At 44.4% G+C, this 20,660-nt stretch overlaps 6 protein-coding genes across 16 annotated transcripts in view; 3 read left to right on the top strand and 3 right to left on the bottom strand.

Annotated features, from left to right (window-relative positions):
- Positions 1 to 734: 734 nt before the first annotated feature.
- On the bottom strand, positions 735 to 2,866 carry LOC120947251 (N-chimaerin). The gene is made up of 4 exons (XM_040362416.2): positions 2,732 to 2,866; positions 1,968 to 2,660; positions 1,505 to 1,894; positions 735 to 1,435 (listed from the first exon to the last, which is right to left on the bottom strand). The coding sequence occupies exons 1-4, from the start codon at positions 2,862 to 2,864 to the stop codon at positions 1,170 to 1,172; spliced, it is 1,482 nt and encodes a 493-aa protein (XP_040218350.2). The 5' UTR covers positions 2,865 to 2,866; the 3' UTR covers positions 735 to 1,169.
- Positions 2,867 to 3,137: 271 nt separating this feature from the next.
- LOC120947258 (60S acidic ribosomal protein P2) lies at positions 3,138 to 4,507 on the top strand. Of its 4 annotated transcripts, none has more exons than XR_005750858.1 (5): positions 3,138 to 3,266; positions 3,342 to 3,628; positions 3,714 to 3,778; positions 4,205 to 4,255; positions 4,396 to 4,507. XR_005750858.1 is itself a non-coding variant. In XM_049605671.1 (4 exons), the coding sequence occupies exons 2-3, from the start codon at positions 3,352 to 3,354 to the stop codon at positions 3,773 to 3,775; spliced, it is 339 nt and encodes a 112-aa protein (XP_049461628.1). In that variant the 5' UTR covers positions 3,138 to 3,266; positions 3,342 to 3,351; the 3' UTR covers positions 3,776 to 3,778; positions 4,205 to 4,258. The 4 variants fall into 4 exon arrangements, 2 of the variants coding, with proteins under 2 accessions (XP_049461628.1, XP_040218359.1); XR_007451907.1 differs by having other exon boundaries at positions 4,375 to 4,507; XM_049605671.1 differs by lacking the exon at positions 4,396 to 4,507 and having other exon boundaries at positions 4,205 to 4,258.
- Positions 4,508 to 5,420: 913 nt separating this feature from the next.
- Positions 5,421 to 7,003, bottom strand: LOC120947256 (putative ribosome-binding factor A, mitochondrial). Of its 2 annotated transcripts, none has more exons than XM_040362422.2 (3): positions 6,873 to 7,003; positions 6,372 to 6,460; positions 5,421 to 6,313 (listed from the first exon to the last, which is right to left on the bottom strand). In XM_040362422.2, the coding sequence occupies exons 2-3, from the start codon at positions 6,372 to 6,374 to the stop codon at positions 5,525 to 5,527; spliced, it is 792 nt and encodes a 263-aa protein (XP_040218356.2). In that variant the 5' UTR covers positions 6,375 to 6,460; positions 6,873 to 7,003; the 3' UTR covers positions 5,421 to 5,524. The 2 variants fall into 2 exon arrangements, with proteins under 2 accessions (XP_040218356.2, XP_040218357.2); XM_040362423.2 differs by having other exon boundaries at positions 6,806 to 6,934.
- A 180-nt stretch (positions 7,004 to 7,183) lies between these two features.
- LOC120947249 (protein ROP) lies at positions 7,184 to 13,317 on the top strand. Of its 3 annotated transcripts, none has more exons than XM_040362414.2 (8): positions 7,184 to 7,317; positions 8,100 to 8,246; positions 8,326 to 8,481; positions 8,998 to 9,101; positions 9,461 to 9,609; positions 9,699 to 10,473; positions 10,551 to 10,735; positions 10,832 to 13,317. In XM_040362414.2, exons 1-8 carry the CDS (start codon positions 7,290 to 7,292, stop codon positions 11,052 to 11,054), a joined length of 1,767 nt encoding a protein of 588 aa, XP_040218348.1. In that variant the 5' UTR covers positions 7,184 to 7,289; the 3' UTR covers positions 11,055 to 13,317. The 3 variants fall into 3 exon arrangements, with proteins under 3 accessions (XP_040218348.1, XP_040218346.1, XP_040218347.1); XM_040362412.2 differs by having other exon boundaries at positions 10,829 to 13,317; XM_040362413.2 differs by lacking the exon at positions 8,998 to 9,101 and adding an exon at positions 8,588 to 8,691 and having other exon boundaries at positions 10,829 to 13,317.
- Positions 13,318 to 14,029: 712 nt separating this feature from the next.
- LOC120947254 (uncharacterized) lies at positions 14,030 to 17,136 on the top strand. The gene is made up of 6 exons (XM_040362420.2): positions 14,030 to 14,321; positions 14,401 to 14,647; positions 14,740 to 14,868; positions 14,949 to 15,027; positions 15,105 to 15,244; positions 15,324 to 17,136. The coding sequence occupies exons 1-6, from the start codon at positions 14,209 to 14,211 to the stop codon at positions 15,639 to 15,641; spliced, it is 1,026 nt and encodes a 341-aa protein (XP_040218354.1). The 5' UTR covers positions 14,030 to 14,208; the 3' UTR covers positions 15,642 to 17,136.
- The window catches only part of LOC120947245 (clathrin heavy chain), a 13,795-nt gene continuing 8,821 nt past the window's right edge, over positions 15,687 to 20,660 (bottom strand). For 4 of the 5 annotated variants that reach the window (XM_040362404.2, XM_040362405.2, XM_040362407.2 and 1 more), the window contains exons 4-8: positions 20,548 to 20,660; positions 20,299 to 20,465; positions 20,116 to 20,202; positions 19,796 to 20,012; positions 15,687 to 18,092 (exon numbers count right to left, since the gene is read on the bottom strand). The exon at positions 20,548 to 20,660 is cut by the window's right edge and continues 3,934 nt beyond it. In XM_040362404.2, coding sequence (XP_040218338.1) covers positions 18,082 to 18,092; positions 19,796 to 20,012; positions 20,116 to 20,202; positions 20,299 to 20,465; positions 20,548 to 20,660 — 595 coding nt within the window. In that variant the 3' untranslated portion in view covers positions 15,687 to 18,081. The remainder of the gene's footprint in view (positions 18,093 to 19,795; positions 20,013 to 20,115; positions 20,203 to 20,298; positions 20,466 to 20,547) is intronic. The other variant, XR_007451906.1, reaches the window with a different exon arrangement.

Genomic DNA, 20,660 nt, shown 5'->3' with positions numbered 1-20,660 from the left:
CCACAATACCGTTCCTAGAATAGTGTGGAAGAACGCGAGTTTGAGGACACAATTAAAATATGAGGGTGTTGTTATTCACGCAATCATTTACGGATCCTGCTGTGATGAGGTGTGTCTTGCCATGATTTGTGTCTGAATTAGTTTAGTCTTCTACATTAGCTGCCCAGTCTACATCAAGGAAGCATATTTTTTCAACACAACACCGGAATACAAAGTAGCGGTGTGCATTTGTGACTAAGGCGGGTTTTTTGCACTGCCTGAATTAAGTAAGATGTACGATATCGCTGAATAATCTAAAATCGAGCAATAACCGCATTTCGCAGTGGGTGTACGGTTGTGGGAACATTGAAGGTCTACGTCGAATGATGGTCATTGTGAGTAAGTTTACACGAGCACTGGAATTACACCACTTAAAGCAACGGTGGCGTTCTTTCTGGCAGGGGCGTCCAACTCAATGTCAGATTGTTTTCCCTTATTTGATTGGTTTCTTTTTTACTCTCTTTGAAATCAGCTTTATCAATTTCGGAGATACTGTTTATGCTACCCATAACATAACCTGCTTCGATTACTCAATATTTACAACATCTCTCTCCAGAAGTACAAACGGCTCATCTCCTATACACGCATCGAAGTCACTGACGGCCAAAACATCAAGAGTTTTATGTCTATTTGTTTAACTGTTTGTTTAACATACAAAACCATTTTTGGTGAAACAAATGTATAAAAACATAAGATTTTTAATGACATAAATATTGTTTATTACATCCAGTAAAATGAAACTGTTAATACCGTACGATAATTATTTGTCTGTTGAACAGAAAACAAGATTATAAAAAGGCATATTAGCATAGAGTCAGGGCAGTAGAAGCATGATTACACACGTGATTGTTCGTTTTTGTTCTTGCAATGATAGTAAACCTACGTAAGGAAACACAATTTCATACAACATAAACCGAGCCTTACTGGTGGTAGCTAGCTTTTGATGCGGATGACCAAAGTTTGAAAACAGCAGAATATTAAGGAATCTAATGCTGTTCAGTCATCTTTAGGATGCCGAAGAATACCGAAAAAACGTACAATTTCGGCGTATCTTTATACCCTAAGATGCTGCTGCGGTTATTACTTTAAACAGATTTTTTTGACTCTCGCGCACCTGATTCAACTTTACATTACAAAAAGATTGCATGACAGTGGCTGATTAGAGCTGCCAGCATGCTGATCTCCTGCGACAGGTCGGTCATATGCTGGGGCGTGGCAATGAGCGTCGGGGCAAACACGGTGGCAAGGTTGTGTTCGTTCATCTTGTTGATCGTGTGATGCGAAGCAATGCGATTAAGGTGCTCGAGAATGTACTTCAAACAGTGCAGGTGGGCGGGTGGCAAGGCTTTCACAGCGTTCCGCAACGCTATCACTTGTTCGCCGATTGATTTCTCTCCTGGAGCGACACAAAATAATGTAAGCCAACTGTGTAATTCCCCGTTTTCCCGTGATTACAGCTACTTACGCATCGATTCCATAAACAAGGGGAATGATTGAAACGTTATCAAAGGAACGGGAAGCAGCCGTAAGTACAGCTTCAGTACGCCGGCAATCACATTGATGTTGCTGTACATCTGGGCGGATACGTCCGCCTTCTCGCCATCCTTATCCAGTGCCATCTTGAGCGCTTCGATTTCGTCCGCAAATCCCGATATCCGGTAGATACCCTCCTGCAACATGCCGTGGTTTTCCACCTCCTCCACGCACTTCTTCACAATGAATGGAATGCGACACTTGTGTGCCGTCACTAGCGTGGTCAAATCGACCCCAAATATTCCCCGCAAACGTTTCAGATCCGGTACGCATTTGGCCGGTACCAGTTCCGAGCATTTGAAGTGCGCCATAAAACCGCAGTCTAACAAAAAAGGAAAGTAAATATTCTTTTGCTACTATCGGTACACCATACGGAGGGGTTAATTCTATCTTACCATCACATTTCACACCCTGTGAGGTGAAGCCCCACAAAAAGTTAGCGCAAAACTCGCACCAATTTAAGCCCTTGAATGTGTGAGTTTTAAACGCATGCTGTTTTTCGTACTCCGGATAGGCGTTGTCGTGTGTGTCCGACTTTTCAAACTGCTCCTGGTCTGCGCCCTTCGCACCACCATCCCGATCGTCCGCTATTTCCGTGTCGGCCGACTCTAGACTGTCCTGCACCATCGGCAGTTTGGACGGTTTGCACAGCGAGCGCAGCTTGCGTCGATGCAGCGTCATGTACGGGCTCTGTTCGTAGCATTTCTTGGTCTGACTCATCATTTCCTTCAGGATCGGGGCAGCATGCAGGCGCATGTAAAAGTCCACCAATCCGTCGGCAACCATCTCTTCGACGGTTTCGAACTTTTTAAAGTTCTCCCGCAGATAGTGGCCCTTTTCCGGGCAATAAAATATCTTAAAATGCTTGGTCGCCTGGCCAAAGCGCAAACTGAGTGTGTAGTAGTTGTCGGCACCGGGGCTGCGTCGCACCAGGTAGCTACCGTCCGGCTTGTCCTTCAGCATCTGCTCACACTCCTTGTAGTCCATTGTCCCGTGATACTCTTTGCCGTACCGGGTGGGTCCCATGATGTCGTCCCGCTCGCATAGCACTGGTTTTGGGGTGGGTGCGTCAAGCTGTATTTTATACACTGCAAGAAAAAGTTGCACGGCTGTTCATTACGGCTTCGACTGATGCAGTTGGGGTAAATCGGCAACTTACGCTCGGGCTTCCACACATTTGGGACGGCTAAAAGTGCATCTTTAGACATCGTCGACGACTGTGGCCCGGAATGTTGTCCTCTAGGCCGTGCCCATTCGTCTAATTTGTAAATAACAACATAAACACAAAGCATTCTATATTTAGAAATGACAGCGGGCCGCTTTTTCCGTTTTTCATGACTAGTTGACGTGTTGGAAATTGAATGCCCTGTATCTTTTCCAAGACATAATTTTTCTTTACTTCGGAATTTAAAAAAATCCAAGGATATTATAAAAATAGCTACAATAAAAAGAAAAAAATATAACTTTTTATTTCTTGTATGCATTGAACGCTATCTAAAATATGTGATAAATAAAATTGTTTCCTTACGCGATAGTTTGCACTGTTTCCGCTAGATGGCACTCGAGTAGCCCTGACAATGGCTGTCAGTTCGCACTTCCGACAAGCCTCACGCTTCCTCTTTTTGTAAACTGCTTGAGTCGAATAGACGTGTATTTCATTTGCTGCTCACGTTTCGTGTCGATCTGACTTAAAAGTAAGTACGAGAATCCGCCAAAACGCCGTCCGGAGCGCCAACTAACAAGCGACCAATCGTTTCGGTGTGTTTTAGTTTTGCAAAAATGCGTTACGTAGCTGCATACCTGCTGGCTGTCCTGGGTGGCAACGCCGCACCATCCAACTCGGACATCGAGAAGATCCTCAGCTCGGTCGGTATTGAGGCCGATTCGACCCGCGTCACCAAGGTGGTGAACGAGCTGAAGAGCAAGTCGATCGAGGAACTGATCGCTTCCGGACGCGAGAAGCTGTCCTCGATGCCGGCTGGTGGCGGCGCTGCCGCTGCTGCCCCTGCCGCTGCCGGTGGCGGCGGTGGTGCTGCTCCGGCTGCCGAGAAGAAGGGTAAGTAGCGCGGTGTGCTGTGTGTACACATCGGTGCCTCGTTGTGCGGAAAGTTAATGAAATAATTTTCTCCATCCAAATGCAGAGGAGAAGAAGGAAGAGTCGGAATCCGAAGACGACGACATGGGCTTCGGTCTTTTCGAGTAAAAGGTAAGCATGTTTGGGTACAAAATTATTCCCTTTTTAATTGGGAGGTGTTTTAATATGATGAACTCGCATGTATTCAACCATCTTTCGGGAATGATAACAATGATTCCAATTGCTCTTACTGACCACCCATTAAACCAATTGATTGGAATGCTTTTAATCCCCTCAAGAAGAGGCGTGTTTTACTAATTCATTTTTAATTCTTGTCTCATTTCAGGTTGGTATCGTACTCTTTGGGTTCCCTCAGTACAATTGTATAGCTTCACCGCGTGTTTCCAATGATGAATACAACGATATATCACCATCTTTCGAATGATGAACAGTGATTTAACACATTTCTCCTGATCAATACAGTTTCGCCTGTCGTGAAACACGTGTCTAATACTGTAACACAACGTTCTAAAACCAAGCACTTCTTTTCCTTTACAGTTTATTACTGCGTCACATTCACTGCTGCTATGCTATATCGTTCAGATATAGGTAAGAGACCTAGCATTTCTTAAACCACCATAAATTCACCCAACCCTTGGCGCTAATGTCCCTTCTCTTCATTTGTGAATCTCTTAACATCTTAAGCTTCTTCGCTATGTCTAATTAAGCTGTTATTCTTTTCTTTGCAGCTATCAACAAATCCAAGGGGTTCGCATCATTGTTACAGTGCGTGTAATGGTGTGGATTGGGTATTGTGTACAAAACGTGTGACATAGGAATAAATTTTCATTTCGAAAACTACTAGTTTTTTCCATTTTTTAAATCTTAAATTTCCACGTATCCGTAAAAGTTTTCAGCGTTCCTTTTCTTGGAATTAATTGTTGCACATGAAAAATCCTATATGCTTGCTTCTTTTTAAATTCGTTTACCGTCGGCGAGAATACTTCATCTACTTGCGTGGCAACGACATCGGCATCATGGATTTTCCCCTTAAAAGGTAAGGTTTTGCTTCATATTCGTATTTTTCAATTGCTCTCTGCTAATGATGATTTCGCTACATCTAACCATCTTTCGGGAATGATATCCATGATTTCGATTGCTCTCACTGACTTCATTAAATCCATCTATGCTATACAATTCTAGCATTTTACATTAAACTAACGTTACCTTTTTCTGTGTTTCGTTACAGGTATGTTTGGCTTTGCGGCGTGTTATCATTTTTCGATGACTATTACTAGCCTCTACTGATGAATTTTTATTATTTACACCATCTTTCGGATGAGTAACAGTGATTTAAAAGCTTTTTTTCCTGAATCTTATATGATTCTATACGTTAATTAGATATAAGAGATCGTAAGCTAATTTTGCTTACCTTTGTCCTTTAATTACAGATTCTTACTACAGGGGACTTCTTCGTAGAGTTAATATTATTTTTATATAGGTAAGTAAAAACTTGAACTTGGTTTTTCTTTTCATGATGAATGAACTTAATTACCATCTTTCGAATGACAACATTCTATGATTTTGAAACATTTCCACTGATACTCTGTAAATACGCGTGCATATTCGTATATATCAGTTAGTATGTGTGTCTAATTCAATCTCCTGTTTTTCGTTACAGGTGGATCTGTTGGATTTTGTTTTCTTTTCAGATATCAGCATGCTTCCACGATGGGATTGTTGATCTTCAAATAAAAACAGGACAAAAATCGACTCAAATTATCAATAATAAACCTTTATTACTAGAACATTTGGCGGCTAGTTTCCGTAATTACTACATCCGACCAGTTGCCGGTGGATCTAATTTAGTGAAAGAAATCATTCGGTCTTTCCAAGTTGCTCGGAATTCGCCCTCTGCTGGGCGGCAGCAGCAGCTTCGTCCCGCTTCTTCTGCGCTTCCTGGTGTGCTTTCCACGCTTTGTTCGTTTTGTCAACGGACTGGCGAACACGCGACATGATTTGAGCATGGTCAAGCCCAAGTATATCGTGTCTCATCTCGGGCTCACACAAACGTTGATCTTCCGGCTTCGGCAGCAAAACGTCCTGCTCAACATCCGCATCCTCCTCGCCGTAATCTGCCTCCTTCAGCAAACTGTTCAACAAACCTTCCACGTAGTATCGCTTATCCTGCACGAACGTAAGCTGCGGAACTTCTCCCATCAACCGTAGCTGCGACAATTCATGACGAATGCGCGAACAGAGCGGCTTAAGGATGCCGTCAATTTTTACATCCCTGTTGAGATTGGTCGAAAACCAGTAGATGCTGGCTTCGCGGAAATCGGGCGCCACGCGGACACGAGAAATCTGTATACCGTAGCCGTACAGATCGCTGGCGAAGGAACCCGTTGCCATCAGGTCGGTGATATTTTTCATGAACAGCTTGTTCAGCACGGCCACGCGTCGGTTCGATTCCTTTCCCTGACGTTTGGTGCTGGCCAGCGATTTGGTCGGCAGCAGCTTCGGTCCCTGGTCGTTGGTTTCATCGTAGTAACGCTTTTTCTTCGTTTTGCTGCCATTCATAAGCTTGTTAAGCACTTTGGCAGCCTTTGTCGAGGAGGCGCAAAGCTGAGCGCTCGATGAGAACAAACGGGACGACGCAATCTTAAGCTAGAATAGAGAATCAGCTGTGTCCCATTGCTCAGCAGGGTTTGATAAAAATACTTACCATAATGAACTCGAAATTGCGACGCGATATGCGCTACGACCGCCAATAGCTTCACCTCAACTACTACTATCACACATTATTTGTAATACCTGCAAAAAGAAACCGATTTTAGATGTGTGTTAAATGAAAATGCATTCGCGAGCCAACACAGTTGTGTTTTGGATGGTTCATATTCTACTACTACCGCAACCACGTGGATATGTCTGTATGGATCTACCGGAAAGTACGATATTCTAATTGCTCTTCGGTCAATTTTTTAGAAACTTTGAAACGAACAAAATATGCTATCAAACCAAAAAAATAAAAATAGCAGAATCTATCCACAAACAAAGCACAACAAACTGGAGTCTTCAACAACTGGGTCTTCCTTGGAGCTTAAAGCAAACAATGCATGCAGAACTTGATTTGTTACACTTTAATAATTTTGTTCCCACCATTTCCAACCAATAAAGGATCGCAAATTGTTATGATATAATGGAGTATATTAAGAACGATTCTCACATCACGCCCGAGTGCCAATTTGGTTTGCCTGCCAACAAAAATAAATTTCGAATCACGTTGTCAACATTTCAAAACAATGACAAACAGCGCTAGTGATGGGCAGAACAGCTGCATGATTGTTCCGCTTTTTTTAATTATTAAAAAACCAAACTTTTGCATCATTGAACATAAACATTTCATCAAAGTACATAAGAAAATAAAAAAAAACAATATTTCAACTAAATATTTAAAAAATCATCATAAATTACAATGTAAACAAACACTGCACCTTAGTCGGATCGGATCGAAATCACTCCCCTGGTGACATTTGCCATTGACGCGAACAGTGATTCCGACACAGCTATCGCCCACCACTTTGCCAGTGATTACTCAGAGAAAAGCAAAGTTAAAGCAAAAGCTGAAGTTGTAGCAGCAAAAATGGCTCTGAAACTGTTGGTTGGTCAAAGTGAGTAATTCACCATCTGTTTGTAGCTACTATTCTTCGATAGAATAATCCATGGAACTGACTGTGCTGTGAAACGTATTTTGGGGTGTGAAAATTGCGTATTGCGGTTCAATGCAGACCAGCAGTCCGTCATCCGCAGTGTGTACCGCAGAAGAACGCCCCTCTCGTTTATGGGAGGGACGGGGTGCGACTGGGCAGTGAAGCAGGGTTGTGGGGTTCGATTATTCATCCCTATACGGAAGTTTGTGACCCTTTGTAGCCAGTCCACGAAATATAAACGTATGAAAATGGTCCACAGTGGCAGTGCAGGAAGTGCAACAATGAAGAACGAGGTGCAGGGCGTGGATCATGTGAGGCAGGAGGAGCAGCACTCCCTGGAGTGGGTCACTATTTTCGGGAAGACAACGCAGAAAATTTTGCCTTCGGTATCGATTTTTTGATTGCACTTGCGCAAAGCAGCCGCACAATAGAATATGGTGTCAGAATGTGCGAGAACCGTGTCCGCACGAATGCCGATGGAGAGCGAGAGATTTCTAGCAATACCTTCACAGTTCAGCAGCGGGTCAGCAATATGCACAATCAAAACAATGGCTGTTTTTGTGCTGTTTTAATGTGCCGTTTGCTTTGCATCATCCGTTGATCGGTAGAACAAATCAAAGATAGATCAATTTTGACCTTCAGTTTAATGTTGATGGTTGGGGATGTTTGTAGGATCTTTTGTTTGTTTATTATATTTTATTTGTTTGCTAATTTGTGTTGTTTCATTTACTCTTTTGGTACAGAGATCATGAATGAGGTCGTCCGCAGCAAGACGAAATCGGACGGCAAACCTGGTACGGAATGGAGAATCCTAATCGTCGACAAGCTGGCCATGCGTATGGTTTCGGCGTGCACCAAAATGCACGAAATCAGCGCGGAAGGTGTCACCTGTAAGTGGAGAGACATCAACGATTAGCTTTATTCGTTTTCGAATCACTAATCTCACCCTCGCTCTTTTCCCCCCAACAGTGGTAGAAGACATCAACAAGAAACGGGAGCCTCTGCCGGCGATCGAAGCGGTCTACCTGATTACGCCGTCAGAGGATTCGATACGTTTGTTGATGCGGGATTTTGAGAATCCTGCCAAACCGACATACAAGGCGGCACACGTGTTCTTCACCGAGGGTAAGTAGAGTGACACAGTGTGGTGACACCAGGCCAGGCTGCTAGACCAGCGCATGGTAACACTGCGATAATGACCCTCTTCTGTCTCGTCCGTCCGTAATCCCAGCTGTACCAGAAGAACTGTTCAATATTCTGGGCAAAGGCACCGTAGTGAAGTTCATGAAAACGTGCAAAGAACTGAGTATTGCATTTATTCCGTACGAAGCGCAGGTGAATATTGGTTTGGTTTAGACTTACTATGCGCATTTGGTGGCCGCTGGAAACTAAACTCTTGCATAAGAAAAGGGTGCTGGAAGTAGGGAAAGTGTGTTTGTGTGCGTTAAGCTTAACTCCCGTCCTCACGTTCATGTGGATGGCCACCGTACTAATCCGCCCGGGAACAAGGTGTCAATCACAGAATTTACAGTGCAGCTGTTAACTCTTAACTTCTAAATTTTACATTGTTATGTCTATTCCGTGCGTCATCTCACACACTATATTCTGTGTCTAACCCTTCCACCCTCTGGCCCGTTGCAGTCTGTCCGGAGGAGCTGTTCAACGATATCTGTAAATCGGTCGTATCCAGAAAGATTAAAACGTTGAAGGAAATCAACATTGCTTTTCTGCCGTACGAGTCGCAGGTGTGCAAAGTTTTGGGATCATTTACTAATAACAATGCTTTTTTTTGTATGTAGCTAGAAATGCGTTGCGTTGTCAATTTTTTCATTATATTTTTGTATATTTTTTCTTCATACATTTGTTTGTCTAACATTTTTTATGCTTTCATTTTGGGTAATAATTCCATTTTTTTTTTTTCATTTTACTTAACATCATCTGTTAACATCATTTATTTCACGAAACGCCATTCAATTGATTGCAATATGTTTGCATTTGTACAAAATTTAATCTGCTTGTTAACTGCACATATCAAACATTGTTCTACGGCAATAATTATAACTCCGTCCTATACGTTACTTACCTTTCCTCGTTGTGTACAAAGGTGTACTCACTTGACTCGCCCGTCACCTTCCAATGTGCGTATTCACCCGCGCTTGCGTCGGCTCGCAGCGGCAACATGGAGCGCATTGCCGAACAAATTGCCACCCTATGCGCGACGCTGGGGGAATATCCGTCCGTTCGTTACCGTAGGTAGGTAGTACGTCTGCAACCGTCTCCTTACCAACGCATAGCTTACCGACTTGTGTGCTCTCTCTCTCCCTCTCTCTTTTCAATTCCAGCGAATGGGATGGCAACGTGGAGCTAGCCCAAATGGTGCAGCAAAAGCTGGACGCGTACAAGGCGGACGAGCCGACGATGGGCGAAGGTCCGGAAAAGGCCCGCTCGCAGCTGCTGATTCTCGACCGTGGGTTCGATTGCGTTTCGCCGCTGCTGCACGAGCTAACGCTGCAGGCGATGGCGTACGATCTGCTGCCCATCGTGAACGACGTGTACAAGTTCATCCCGTCGCCGAATGCGGCCGAGAAGGAGGTGCTGCTGGACGAAAATGACGATCTGTGGGTGGATCTGCGCCATCAGCACATTGCGGTGGTGTCGCAGAGCGTGACGCAGTACTTGAAGTCGTTCACCGAATCGAAACGTCTCACGCAGAGCGAAAAACAGTCCATGAAGGATCTGTCGCAGATGATCAAAAAGATGCCCCAGTACCAGAAGCAGCTGTCCAAGTACTCGACCCATCTGCACCTGGCCGAGGATTGTATGAAATCGTACCAGGGGTACGTCGATAAGCTGTGCCGCGTGGAGCAGGATCTGGCCATGGGTACGGACGCGGAGGGCGAGAAGATCAAGGATCACATGCGCAACATTGTGCCGATCCTGCTGGACCAGAACGTTTCCAACTACGACAAGGTGCGCATTATCGCGCTGTACGTCATGATCAAGAACGGCATCTCGGAGGAGAATCTGACCAAGCTGGTCACGCATGCACAGATCGACCAGAAGGAGCGCGAGATGATCCACAACCTTATCCATCTGGGTATCAACGTTATTGCAGATGTAAGTGACAAGCGGCGCTGTGAAGGCCATAGTGAAGTGAAGCCATAGCTAAACAAAATCAAACATTTGTACTTTAGGGCAATCGCAAGAAATCGTACACCGTGCCGAGAAAGGAGCGCATCAACGAACACACCTACCAAATGTCCCGCTGGACACCCGTCATCAAGGACATCATGGAGGACGCGATCGACAACAAGCTGGACGAGCGTCATTTCCCCTTCCTCGGTGGCAGAAAGATGGCCGGCTTCCATGCGCCAACCAGGTAAGTGTAGTGCGGGCGCGTAACTACCACGCCAATTGGACTAATTGTTCCATCCGGTTTCATGCTCGTTTTTTTCTTCTCATTGTGCAAAAGCAGTAGTGCACGCTACGGCCATTGGCACAAGGACAAATCGCAAACGGCGGTTAAGAACGTACCGCGCCTAATTATGTTTGTGGTCGGAGGCTGCAGCTACTCGGAGATTCGCTGCGCGTACGAGGTCACGGCCGCCGTCAAGAACTGGGAGGTGTACATCGGCTCGTCCCACATCCTGACGCCGGAAACCTTCCTCAGCGATCTGGGCTCGCTTAACAAGGAGTAAGGTGGATCGGGCAGTGCAATTCAGCCGCTAGGGGTGGAGGCGATGGAGCTGCGCCGATTTAACACCGTTCGCTTTCCTTGTGATCCTCAGACCGTGTTCGAATTGCTGTTCTACCAAGAGCGGAACAGTATGACAGTATGACAGTCATAAAGATGATGAGTATTCTATTTGTTATCTGTTAAGAAAATGAATGCACGACTCCCGTTCGAGCAAACTCCCACACACTGACACAAAGCCACAGGTTCGGGTTAGGGGTGCCATACAACCGAAACACCGATCGAGAAGGGAGTTAAATTTGAAGTTTAAAAACTTACAAAACTCTGCGCAGAGTGCGAAGGAGGGAGATATCAACCCGGTCTGAGGAATGCATCTGATAATAATCAATGAGACAGATTTTGCGTTTCTTTCCCCGTTGGCATTTTGCAAGCTCTTTTAGACTATTTAATGATACATTCCTTTGCAAAGGAAAACGATTGTGATTTGCTTCCGTTTCTTGCTTTATTTTGCAGAAAGAGTGGCGCGCAAGGTAACTGCGTAAGCACTCTCGCGTATTGTTGCGTTCCTCTATTATGCCGTTTAGTACGTTTCATGATTCCCGTCGGAAACACAGTGTACGCTGGGTGGTACGCATCACGTTTTCGGGAATTGTTTCGCTACTTGTTGTTACTTGTGTGGATAGTCATATTGGATTTTAATCGTTTATGTTATAAGCTATGGTTTTATTATCGATTGTGCAGCATGCACATACAATCATCTTATTAGCCAATTACATCGAAGCGAAGTTAGGAGGGTTAGTTTCCGTTGCATTAGTTCGGCCAACCGTTGGTCGCAGATACAGTTTTCAACCATTCGCTTTCGGTTTAACTTGCAAGAAGTATTAGCAGCGATGTGAGTGGGGAGAAATATCAAAAGCAATGTAATGAAATGAAACAAAATGGCATCATGCACGAGTCAAACACACATTCAAAATAATAATAATAATAATAATGCGCCAGCGCTTGGATCAGCAAAACATAAGTTGTGCGGAAACATTTACCACAAAGTCACATTAGCATAAATATACACCAGACGAAATAGGGATAAGAAATACGACAAAGAGAGAGAGAAAGAGAGAACAAAAACAAATCACAAAACCCCTCAAACACAAACACACATTAAAAGCTATATTAACGTGAAGAAGTTCATATATCATAGCGATTAGGAATGGGCTGAAAAAGATGTGAACAAGTTACTGCTAAATTATTGATTAGTTTTTAAAAACAAAACACCACACGCGCGCACGCATGTTGCAGATCTAATTATGGAATTCTTCGTCTGGCGCGTCCCGCAGTCGATGAAGGGTGTGGGAAGAGGCGCACCGCTGCGGTACGGTGCTGCATTGTATGCGCAGAAGCTTCCGGCTTAATTGATCGATACCATTCAACGTATCGATTGAATAGTTTTGAGCTGCTTCTGAAGCATGCTTTTCTTCTTCTTCGTCCCGCTTTGCCTGCGAATGCGATGTGATCGGCAAAGGCGTGTAACCAAAGAGCACAGTGCACACAAACACATTCTCCTTTATAATGGTACACAACTGCAAATTCGATCTACGAACACGTGTTTGCAGCGTTTGCTTGGTGAAATTGGGAAAATTAAAGTGGAAACCGCGTTCAGCTTTCGGCATGGAGCGATGCTTGAGAAATTACACTTGAGAGAAAAAAGAACACTAAGTTAAATTCTATATTTATTGTACTTGTCTCTATCGTTTCTTCTTGAATAATCGAACAAAAAAAAGAGAGAAAGTATGCAAAGATCACAAAGCGCGAGTACATCAGAAGGAAGAATGTTGTATAAAATTGATCAGTTTGAAGGAATGTTACAAAACGCATCGTAATGCGGAAACCAAACCAAACGTATATAGCAACATACTTACTACCCATATATTTATCTTCTATTGTCTTGGAATGTTTGGAGCGGAGCAGATGTTACGGGTGTGTGTGCAAATTCCGAACAGAAGAAGAACTAGCATGAGCAATCTCTCTTCGGCTGTGCATCGCTCACGGCATGACGCTCTGCGCCAGGAACAAGCGGAACCCGGAACCCAGAACAATAAAACAACTCTCCAACAATAATGTTCTGCCACTGATTGGTCGTAGGTCGCAGTGAAGAGCAAAACATACAGAGAACAGAGCGGAACAGACAGAAGACCCCCTGTACACAATAACACACTTCTATCTAAAATCTTCGAGCGTTCAATTATTAAACTAATAGCATATTTAATATACTCTTGTGTGCATTTGGGAAGAATCAACGCGAAGAAAGAAACTGACATTCGAAAACACGATCCCTGCGGACTATGGTTTTAAGTACGAAAATCAAAGTGGAAAACAGATGCAGGAGAAAAGATCCAGTACATGGATTGCAAAACGTGCGTGTTCCGTTGATAGATCGTGCAGAGTAGGAGTACGATTTGTCACCACCAAATCTTTCCCCGGGAGAGTGCCAGCAGCGCCAATAGGTGTGATCCGAGTGGAATATAATTCCTCGGCACACTAGCAGCATAACCTTAATTACCACACCCACCAATTATTTAGATCAGAAACGACGGGTTTTCGATAGTCCCGGCAGCGAAGAGCGGTTTCTTTGCGTTGATTCTTCGTGATGAAAAAACAAAACAAACAAAAACAAAAAAGATATGGAACGTTGTTAGTGTGTGGCATTGTAATGGTGCGATTAGAGGGAAGAGAAAGGAAGGAAGGAGAATGATGATGATCCATTCAAGGTGCAGAGGAAAAGTTGGCTTGTATTTTAGTTGTATTTTGGCTTCCTCCAGTTTCCTCCAGTTTCATAGCATAGACAATTACATTTAATAAATACTTATCCGAATGAAGAATACGCGTGTGATTGATTCTGCCTTAATTTCGTTTGTTAATTTGCCGAACGTTCCTATCCACGATGTTGTGGCTTTCGTTGCTCGAGCAAATTGGTGTCCTTTTTGACAACTGGGGAAATCTAGAAACGCCATCGGTGAACGTGTAACCATGGAAACCAATCGCAACTCCATCGGATTGTTATTTGATGAAAAAGCAACTGCTGCCCCGACTTGCCCACATTTGCTGGAGGTGCCATTTGAGAAAGAATTATCTGCATCATCACATTACGTTGAAGCTATAGAATGCCGCGTCGAAAACCCATCACGAAGCTGGGCGTATTTGGGAAGTACGACCAGAACCCGGAACAGGCAGTAGAAAATTACTTCGAATCCAAATTAAACAACAAGTGCTACATGTACGTATCGCGACGACCATAGAACCCACATATACAGGGTGTGGACGAATCCGATGATGTAATATATTTTGGCTTGCAGCAATGTCCCCGGTTGGGATGTCGCCCGCAATGGGTTCGAGCTTAAGGGCATTCACAATGACCGGGAGTATATGGAAATCACCAAGGAGCAACACCGGATGCGTGAACAGGCCCAACGGCAGGTGGTCACCAACCGGAAGCGGCTGGAGCAGACGACCGAGCTGCTGCAACGGATGCGCGCTGAGTTTGTCGAGTTGAACGATTTTCTCAAGGATTGCGAAATGAAGGAACAGGGTGCCCTGGACACGGTAATTCAAGCACCCGGGCGAGCGTTGTCTTGAACTAAAGGTTTAATTGCTGACCATTTCTGATACGTCTCCCGTCATCTTTCGCTGTACAGGTCAAGCGGGAAAAGGAAAAACATGTACAGTACGAAGAAAAGATCGCACAGCTCGAGTCGGATCTGGAGCAGCTGGACGAGTTTGTAGTGAAGTATGAGGAAACGATCAATCAATTCGAACCGTTTGAGGTATGTGCATAGGGAGTATGGTGACTCGTGTAGTAAAAGCGGACATGTGACAAGACGCTACATGCCCTTTCCATTTGCAGAAAGTAATGGAACAGACGATTGCCGAATCGAAGACTTACGAAACCATGCAAGATCTTATCCAGCGCTGTGATTCATTGTGTAAGTTGATGCAGCTTTAAAGCGATCTACCTCTTCTTACACTATGCGCATTTTCCCTCCCATTACTCTTTCCCCAGTACTAGCACAGGTGGAAATTTCTGCCGTAGAGCAGCAAAAGATTCAAGAAATCGAGGAAATTCGCCAGAACCTGTTCAAGGCAACGAAAACCGCCCTGCACATCATTACCGGGCTGAACAACGATTTGTCGGAGCTTCTGGTACGTATACAATGGTCTTTGCGCTGTGCGAAGTGCTAACTGCCGCCTATACATGCCGTATGATGCTTGCCTTACGCAGACACAGTACGTTGCGGCAAAGGAGGAAGGATTGCGCTGGGAAAAATCGGTCACCGTCGTCAAGAGCTACATGGTGGAGAACGAATCGAGCATCAACTGCCTGCTAGATGCGATAAATCACGTGTACATACTGTTGCGCAAGCGGCGCGGCTCCCAGCCGAAAGCTCCGCGCGGGGACGTCGAAACGCAGCTGGATCACATCAAGGAGGAGATCGAGATACTGCACGAGGTGCGCCGGCTGGCGGCTGCCAAACTCCGCAACGAAGGCCACAGTCTGTGTGCGGAGAAGGGTACGCAGCGACGGAAAACCGCACTTTAAGTGGAGAATATGTGATATTAGCGGCACAAATGCGGCAACACAGACTACAGGCTAGCGGATTTATTTGACAACTTTGAGTTTATTCATTCGCCTCACGCGCGCGTTTATTATTGTTGTTTTGTTTGTTCGTTCATTTTGTTTTTTGCTCCTTAGTGTGATTTTTACTCGTAGGTTTTAAACGATAGCATTTAATTTCAATCAACCAGCTGTTCGGTGACACTTTACTCTTTCGCTACTCTGTGTCGAATCAATAATGCATATTAGGTAAGGGGAAAATGGTGTGTTAGAAGAGGATCTTCTGTTTCATGCATATGCATATAGTATATATATACGTATTTTTCTGTTATGTATTTTTAGTCGCATGTTTTGCATGTCGCACGAGATATACTCATCTAAATGTTTCACCCACGCGAACTCAACCTTTGCGATCTTTCGATCTGCAGAGCCCCGCGGCCTCGTGTGTCTGTGTCTAGGCGGGCTGCAAGGGTTGCATCAGGGCAGCCATGCACACTAGGAAAACTTAGTAGGCTTAGCGCTTTGTCGTGTAAACTGCCCTGGTCCGTAATTAAAACGTATGTGAATTAATTTAATAATAATTATAGATTGCATAAATAAGCTTAGCCCGTCTGCCAGTCGGCCGCACAATAACGATAATGATGGTGGGATAAAATATTGTGACCATTAAAAAAAACACAGGACAAAATAATGATACTACCGCACACTGTAACGATTTTTCGGCTTCCGTTTGTGCATTTAATGTAAAAGTCAAGTAGCAATCCAGTTCGAAAACCAAATCCAGTAGTGGTGCAGAGTGCAGAAAATTTGCAAATAAAAACTATATCGCGCATATCAACCTTTCTTCCACCTAACAATACTGTATTGTGTGTGTGTGTGTGTGTGTGTGTGTGTGTGTGTGTGTGTGTGTGTGTGTGTGTGTGTGTGTGTGTGTGTGTGTGTGCTTTAGCGAGAAAAGGTTTGATTCATTACGGTTGCTTGTACCGCATCGTATCGTACCGACAAGGAATGATGATTTGCATCATTTGGAGTGCAAATAGCGAAGGAAACCATTCAAAACGAAGTAAATAAGAAGCAATACGAAGTATCAAAACTTCCACAAATAACAAAGAAATCCGTCGTGTGGTTCGTCTTCAACAAATCCTGCTGCATTACTGTGTGCAGGGAGCAAAATAAACGAAGAAAAATACTGCAATTTTGTTTGCAAACAAGGACATTTGCATTTGCTGCCATCTACCAGCAACCACGTGGGACCGTGAGTGAAGCAATCTTACCAGTGAGATGTGCTTGCTGTAGTACTAGGAATGCGTTCATTTGTTTTCTCACTACTTATGTATATTCCATGCTTGCCCCTATCTCTTCTTCCTATGTAAACCTGCGCGCCTGTGTGTATGTGTGTCTTTTTTCTCTTGCTTTTCGGATGAGTACTAAGCATTGATTGCATTTCTGATAGAGATTGGGCGGGGGTGTGAACATTGCTCCGGATGCGTTATTCCTCCTATCGTTCGTAATGCTGATTTCTTACTGTGTACACAACATGGCTAAATGTTTGGCGGCATCCTGTACTGGGTATGTATGGTTTGCATTGTGTCTATATGCCTACGTTTTAGGATAAATTGTACACAACGATAATAACAGGAAAAGCATCACATCTCGGCATGCTGCTCCCTATATACACGTACGCACACAGCATCATTCTACTTCTGCTTTCTTTACGCGCGCGCTGTATAGAACTTTTCTTTATGCATGTATATATAATATATAAGTATAGTTATATATTCATCTCTTTTGCATCTAGCATTTTTTTTTCATTTTCTTAGTGAACAATAAGATAAATGATAACGGTTTTAGTTGAATTTCTACTCACAATATACTGCAATACTAGATGCATATAATATTTGCTAACGAATATTCCTTCTTCCTCGCTTTTTTCTCTTTTATTTTGCGTAGTCGCTTGTCTTATGTGTTGTTTTTGTTTTGTTTTGTTTTTTTTTTCCAGTGGTTTGTCTGTAGGGCAATGCTTTAAAATTATTACATTCATGACTCATCAACCCAGCACCCGTTCCACCAACCTGGAAGGCATATGCGTCATCATATGCGCCCCGTCCCGCATGCAACGCAGCACGTCCTTGCCATCCAACTGCAAGGTAAAAGAGAAACGTTGCATCTGACCGGTGCGAAGGAGGGACAACATTCACTCACCCGCGCAGCTGTGAGAAGGTCTGAGGTCTGAAGATGCATAAATGTGTTTGTGTGTTTGCATTTAGATGTTTAGCATATTACGCCAAACAGGAGTTCAACATTATTTGTTGGTCCTTTTGTTTTCGGTATGTATGATAGTTAACATTTCGGGTTGGTTTTTGTTTCTCCTCTTCGTGGGAAGGGGGGTCAGACAGTTTGTTTTTCTTTAACTTTTAGTGCTGCTTTAATTAAAACCTAAGAAACGAAACAGAACAAACAGGACACATTATTATTATTATTATTATTTATGATAACAACACCATTGCCAAACATTTGACTACTCTCAGCTCAACCAAATAGCAGCAAATTATAATAAGTAAAGGGTCGAATCGATAGGAAGGACAGCGAAATTAAGGACAAAAATGCAATATTCGACGCGTTTCACGGACGTGTGTGTGTGTGTGTATGTTACGATGCGTTTTGCTGGAGGGGTTTAGAGAAATGTTTCTTGATGAGCGAGAGATCCAAACACAAAACAATCAGAGCAGCAAGTGTAAATACATTTGAAAACGAAACCATTTTATCGCTTTATTTCGTACACAAGTAAATTGGAAGGTGGTGCACTTTTGCGTGGCCCCATACACACTACAGAATAATCGTTACTACGCAAATGTTTAATATATGTTTTATAATAGATATATAATATACTCTAACAACTAGCCGCGCTTTTGCACCACTGTCGCCACACTGTCGCCTTTCTTCCACTACTACTACTACTACTACTACTACTACACCACACTGGTGGGTGGTATGGTATTGGTGTGGGTATAGCAAAAGCAAAGCCAGAACGGGAAGAAACCCCCAGAAACGCACCCTCCTATTGGGCGCACGTGTAGTAATTTAACTAAATGCTGATGATTCGTATCGCAGCGCCGGCGTACCAAAACGCGTGACACCGACACAACGCGGACGGTTGCACGGCGGGTGGTAGTAGTGTGGGTGTGTGTGTGTGTGGAACGGCGATTCAAGGATGAGACGATGAGTGTTGTAGTGGCCGCGACACGCCGGACAGAAAGTGGGTTACGTGAGCGCAATGCAACAGGGCAGCGGTAGAGCCATAGAACCAGTAGCAATGGCATTAGCAGCAGTGGCGACACACACACAAGTTGTGGGTTAGACATAAAATCAAGGGAAGCATGTTCACGGATAAGTCACGTGTACTAAATGCTATCCACAGGATGACGGGAGCGAGCGAAATGTCTATATATGTTTGTCTAAATTGCATCTCATCCTCTGCGGCAATGATGCTGTCAACTACTAGCACGCTTCACTGATGCACCACTCTGTGCTCTGTACAATCCTGCATGAAGGGTTATGGACAAGATTGTGTATGTGTGTGTGTGCTCATTGTCTTTCTTACACTAATTTGTTTGCGCAGACGGCGACAAAAAATAAACAAAAACTGGAAGGTAGACAGTCGGATAAGGATTTCACATAACAAACGTTAAACACATTCAGCTACTTGCATTGCAGCTGAAAACATTCCACAGTCACAGAGAAACTGTTCGGCACAAGGGCATGCTCTTACGCGTTTGGCGTACAGAGCGGCGCGCACAACATAAAAATACACAATACTGTGTGCTTCCGCAGGAGCTTAAAAAAAACAAATCTAAGCATCACACACGCACGACGCTAATCGCGATCGTTAATTTGGGAATGGTTGTTGAAGACAGGGAGCATTGCACAAAATTGTGTGTGAGCTGTGAGGGGGGGGGGGGGGGGGGGAGGATGGAGCCGAATTACTCTCTATACACATGCTTGTTTCCTACGCTACTACTACTACCACTACTTCTACTACTACTGCTCGCACAGTGTTGTGTATGTGTGTTTTGGATCGTCCGTCCACGGTAGAATGTAGTTGTGCTTCTTGCTAGGCGCTAACGTGCAATTTTACATACCACCGTACTGGTATGGGGGCATATTTGGTTGCGGGGGCACGTACGCGCCGGCGTACTGTGGCGCATACTGGGGCATGCCGATACCGGGGCCAGCAGTCAGCATCAGTTGCGGTTCGGGCATGATGATGGATTTGTGTTCGGTGCTTTCGCCCTCCTTCTGTCGCTCGGCATCAGACGCTTCCAGCTTGTCTACCTTGGAGGTGTATTCTCTCGTCACCTGAAGGGGGGAGGGAAAGAGTGATTGCATCAATAACGGACGCACTAGAAGGTGGCACTCAGAGGTGGTGTGTAAGAGGTTCCATTTCGTCCCAAATCATTACCTGGATGATGTAAGGCATAGCAAAGTCCATGATGTTGTGGCGCCATGCGAGCTCTAGTATTACATCGGGCCGCAACAAATCGTAGCACTGTGAGAAAGAGAGAACAACAAAAGAGTGTTATACTCGTTTTGGAGAGGTTCAGGAATGAACTAGCCACCAACTGGCCGGGCCCGCCAAACCTACCTGGAATAGACATGCCGCGAAGCAATCGTATGCGCCCCGCTCCAAGAACCATCCGAGCAGTTCCTCCGCCAGCTCGCCCTGGTGCGACTCGGCCGCGTACTCCATCGCGTCCTTGAACAATCGGTCCTTTTTGCACAGCTCCACGCTCTGCTTCCAGCGGTTGTTTCCTGCAATTGCAAAGGAGCGCCCACATGCACAACTTAGCAAACGTGTTCAGAGGGTGCAAAAAATCGTACTAAATAAACATACCTTTGTACAGGTAGGCAGCAATGCGACGGAATTCGGTGAGCTCGTGCTTTTCGAGCTTCTGCGCCAGCGCAATGTTGTCAAAGTTGTCGAACGCGTCGATCGACGTCCGCAGG

The sequence above is a fragment of the Anopheles coluzzii genome, chromosome 2 (genome assembly GCF_943734685.1).
Source record: "Anopheles coluzzii chromosome 2, AcolN3, whole genome shotgun sequence".
Lineage (NCBI taxonomy): Eukaryota > Metazoa > Arthropoda > Insecta > Diptera > Culicidae > Anopheles > Anopheles coluzzii.
This window is presented reverse-complemented; position numbering and strand designations above follow the sequence as displayed.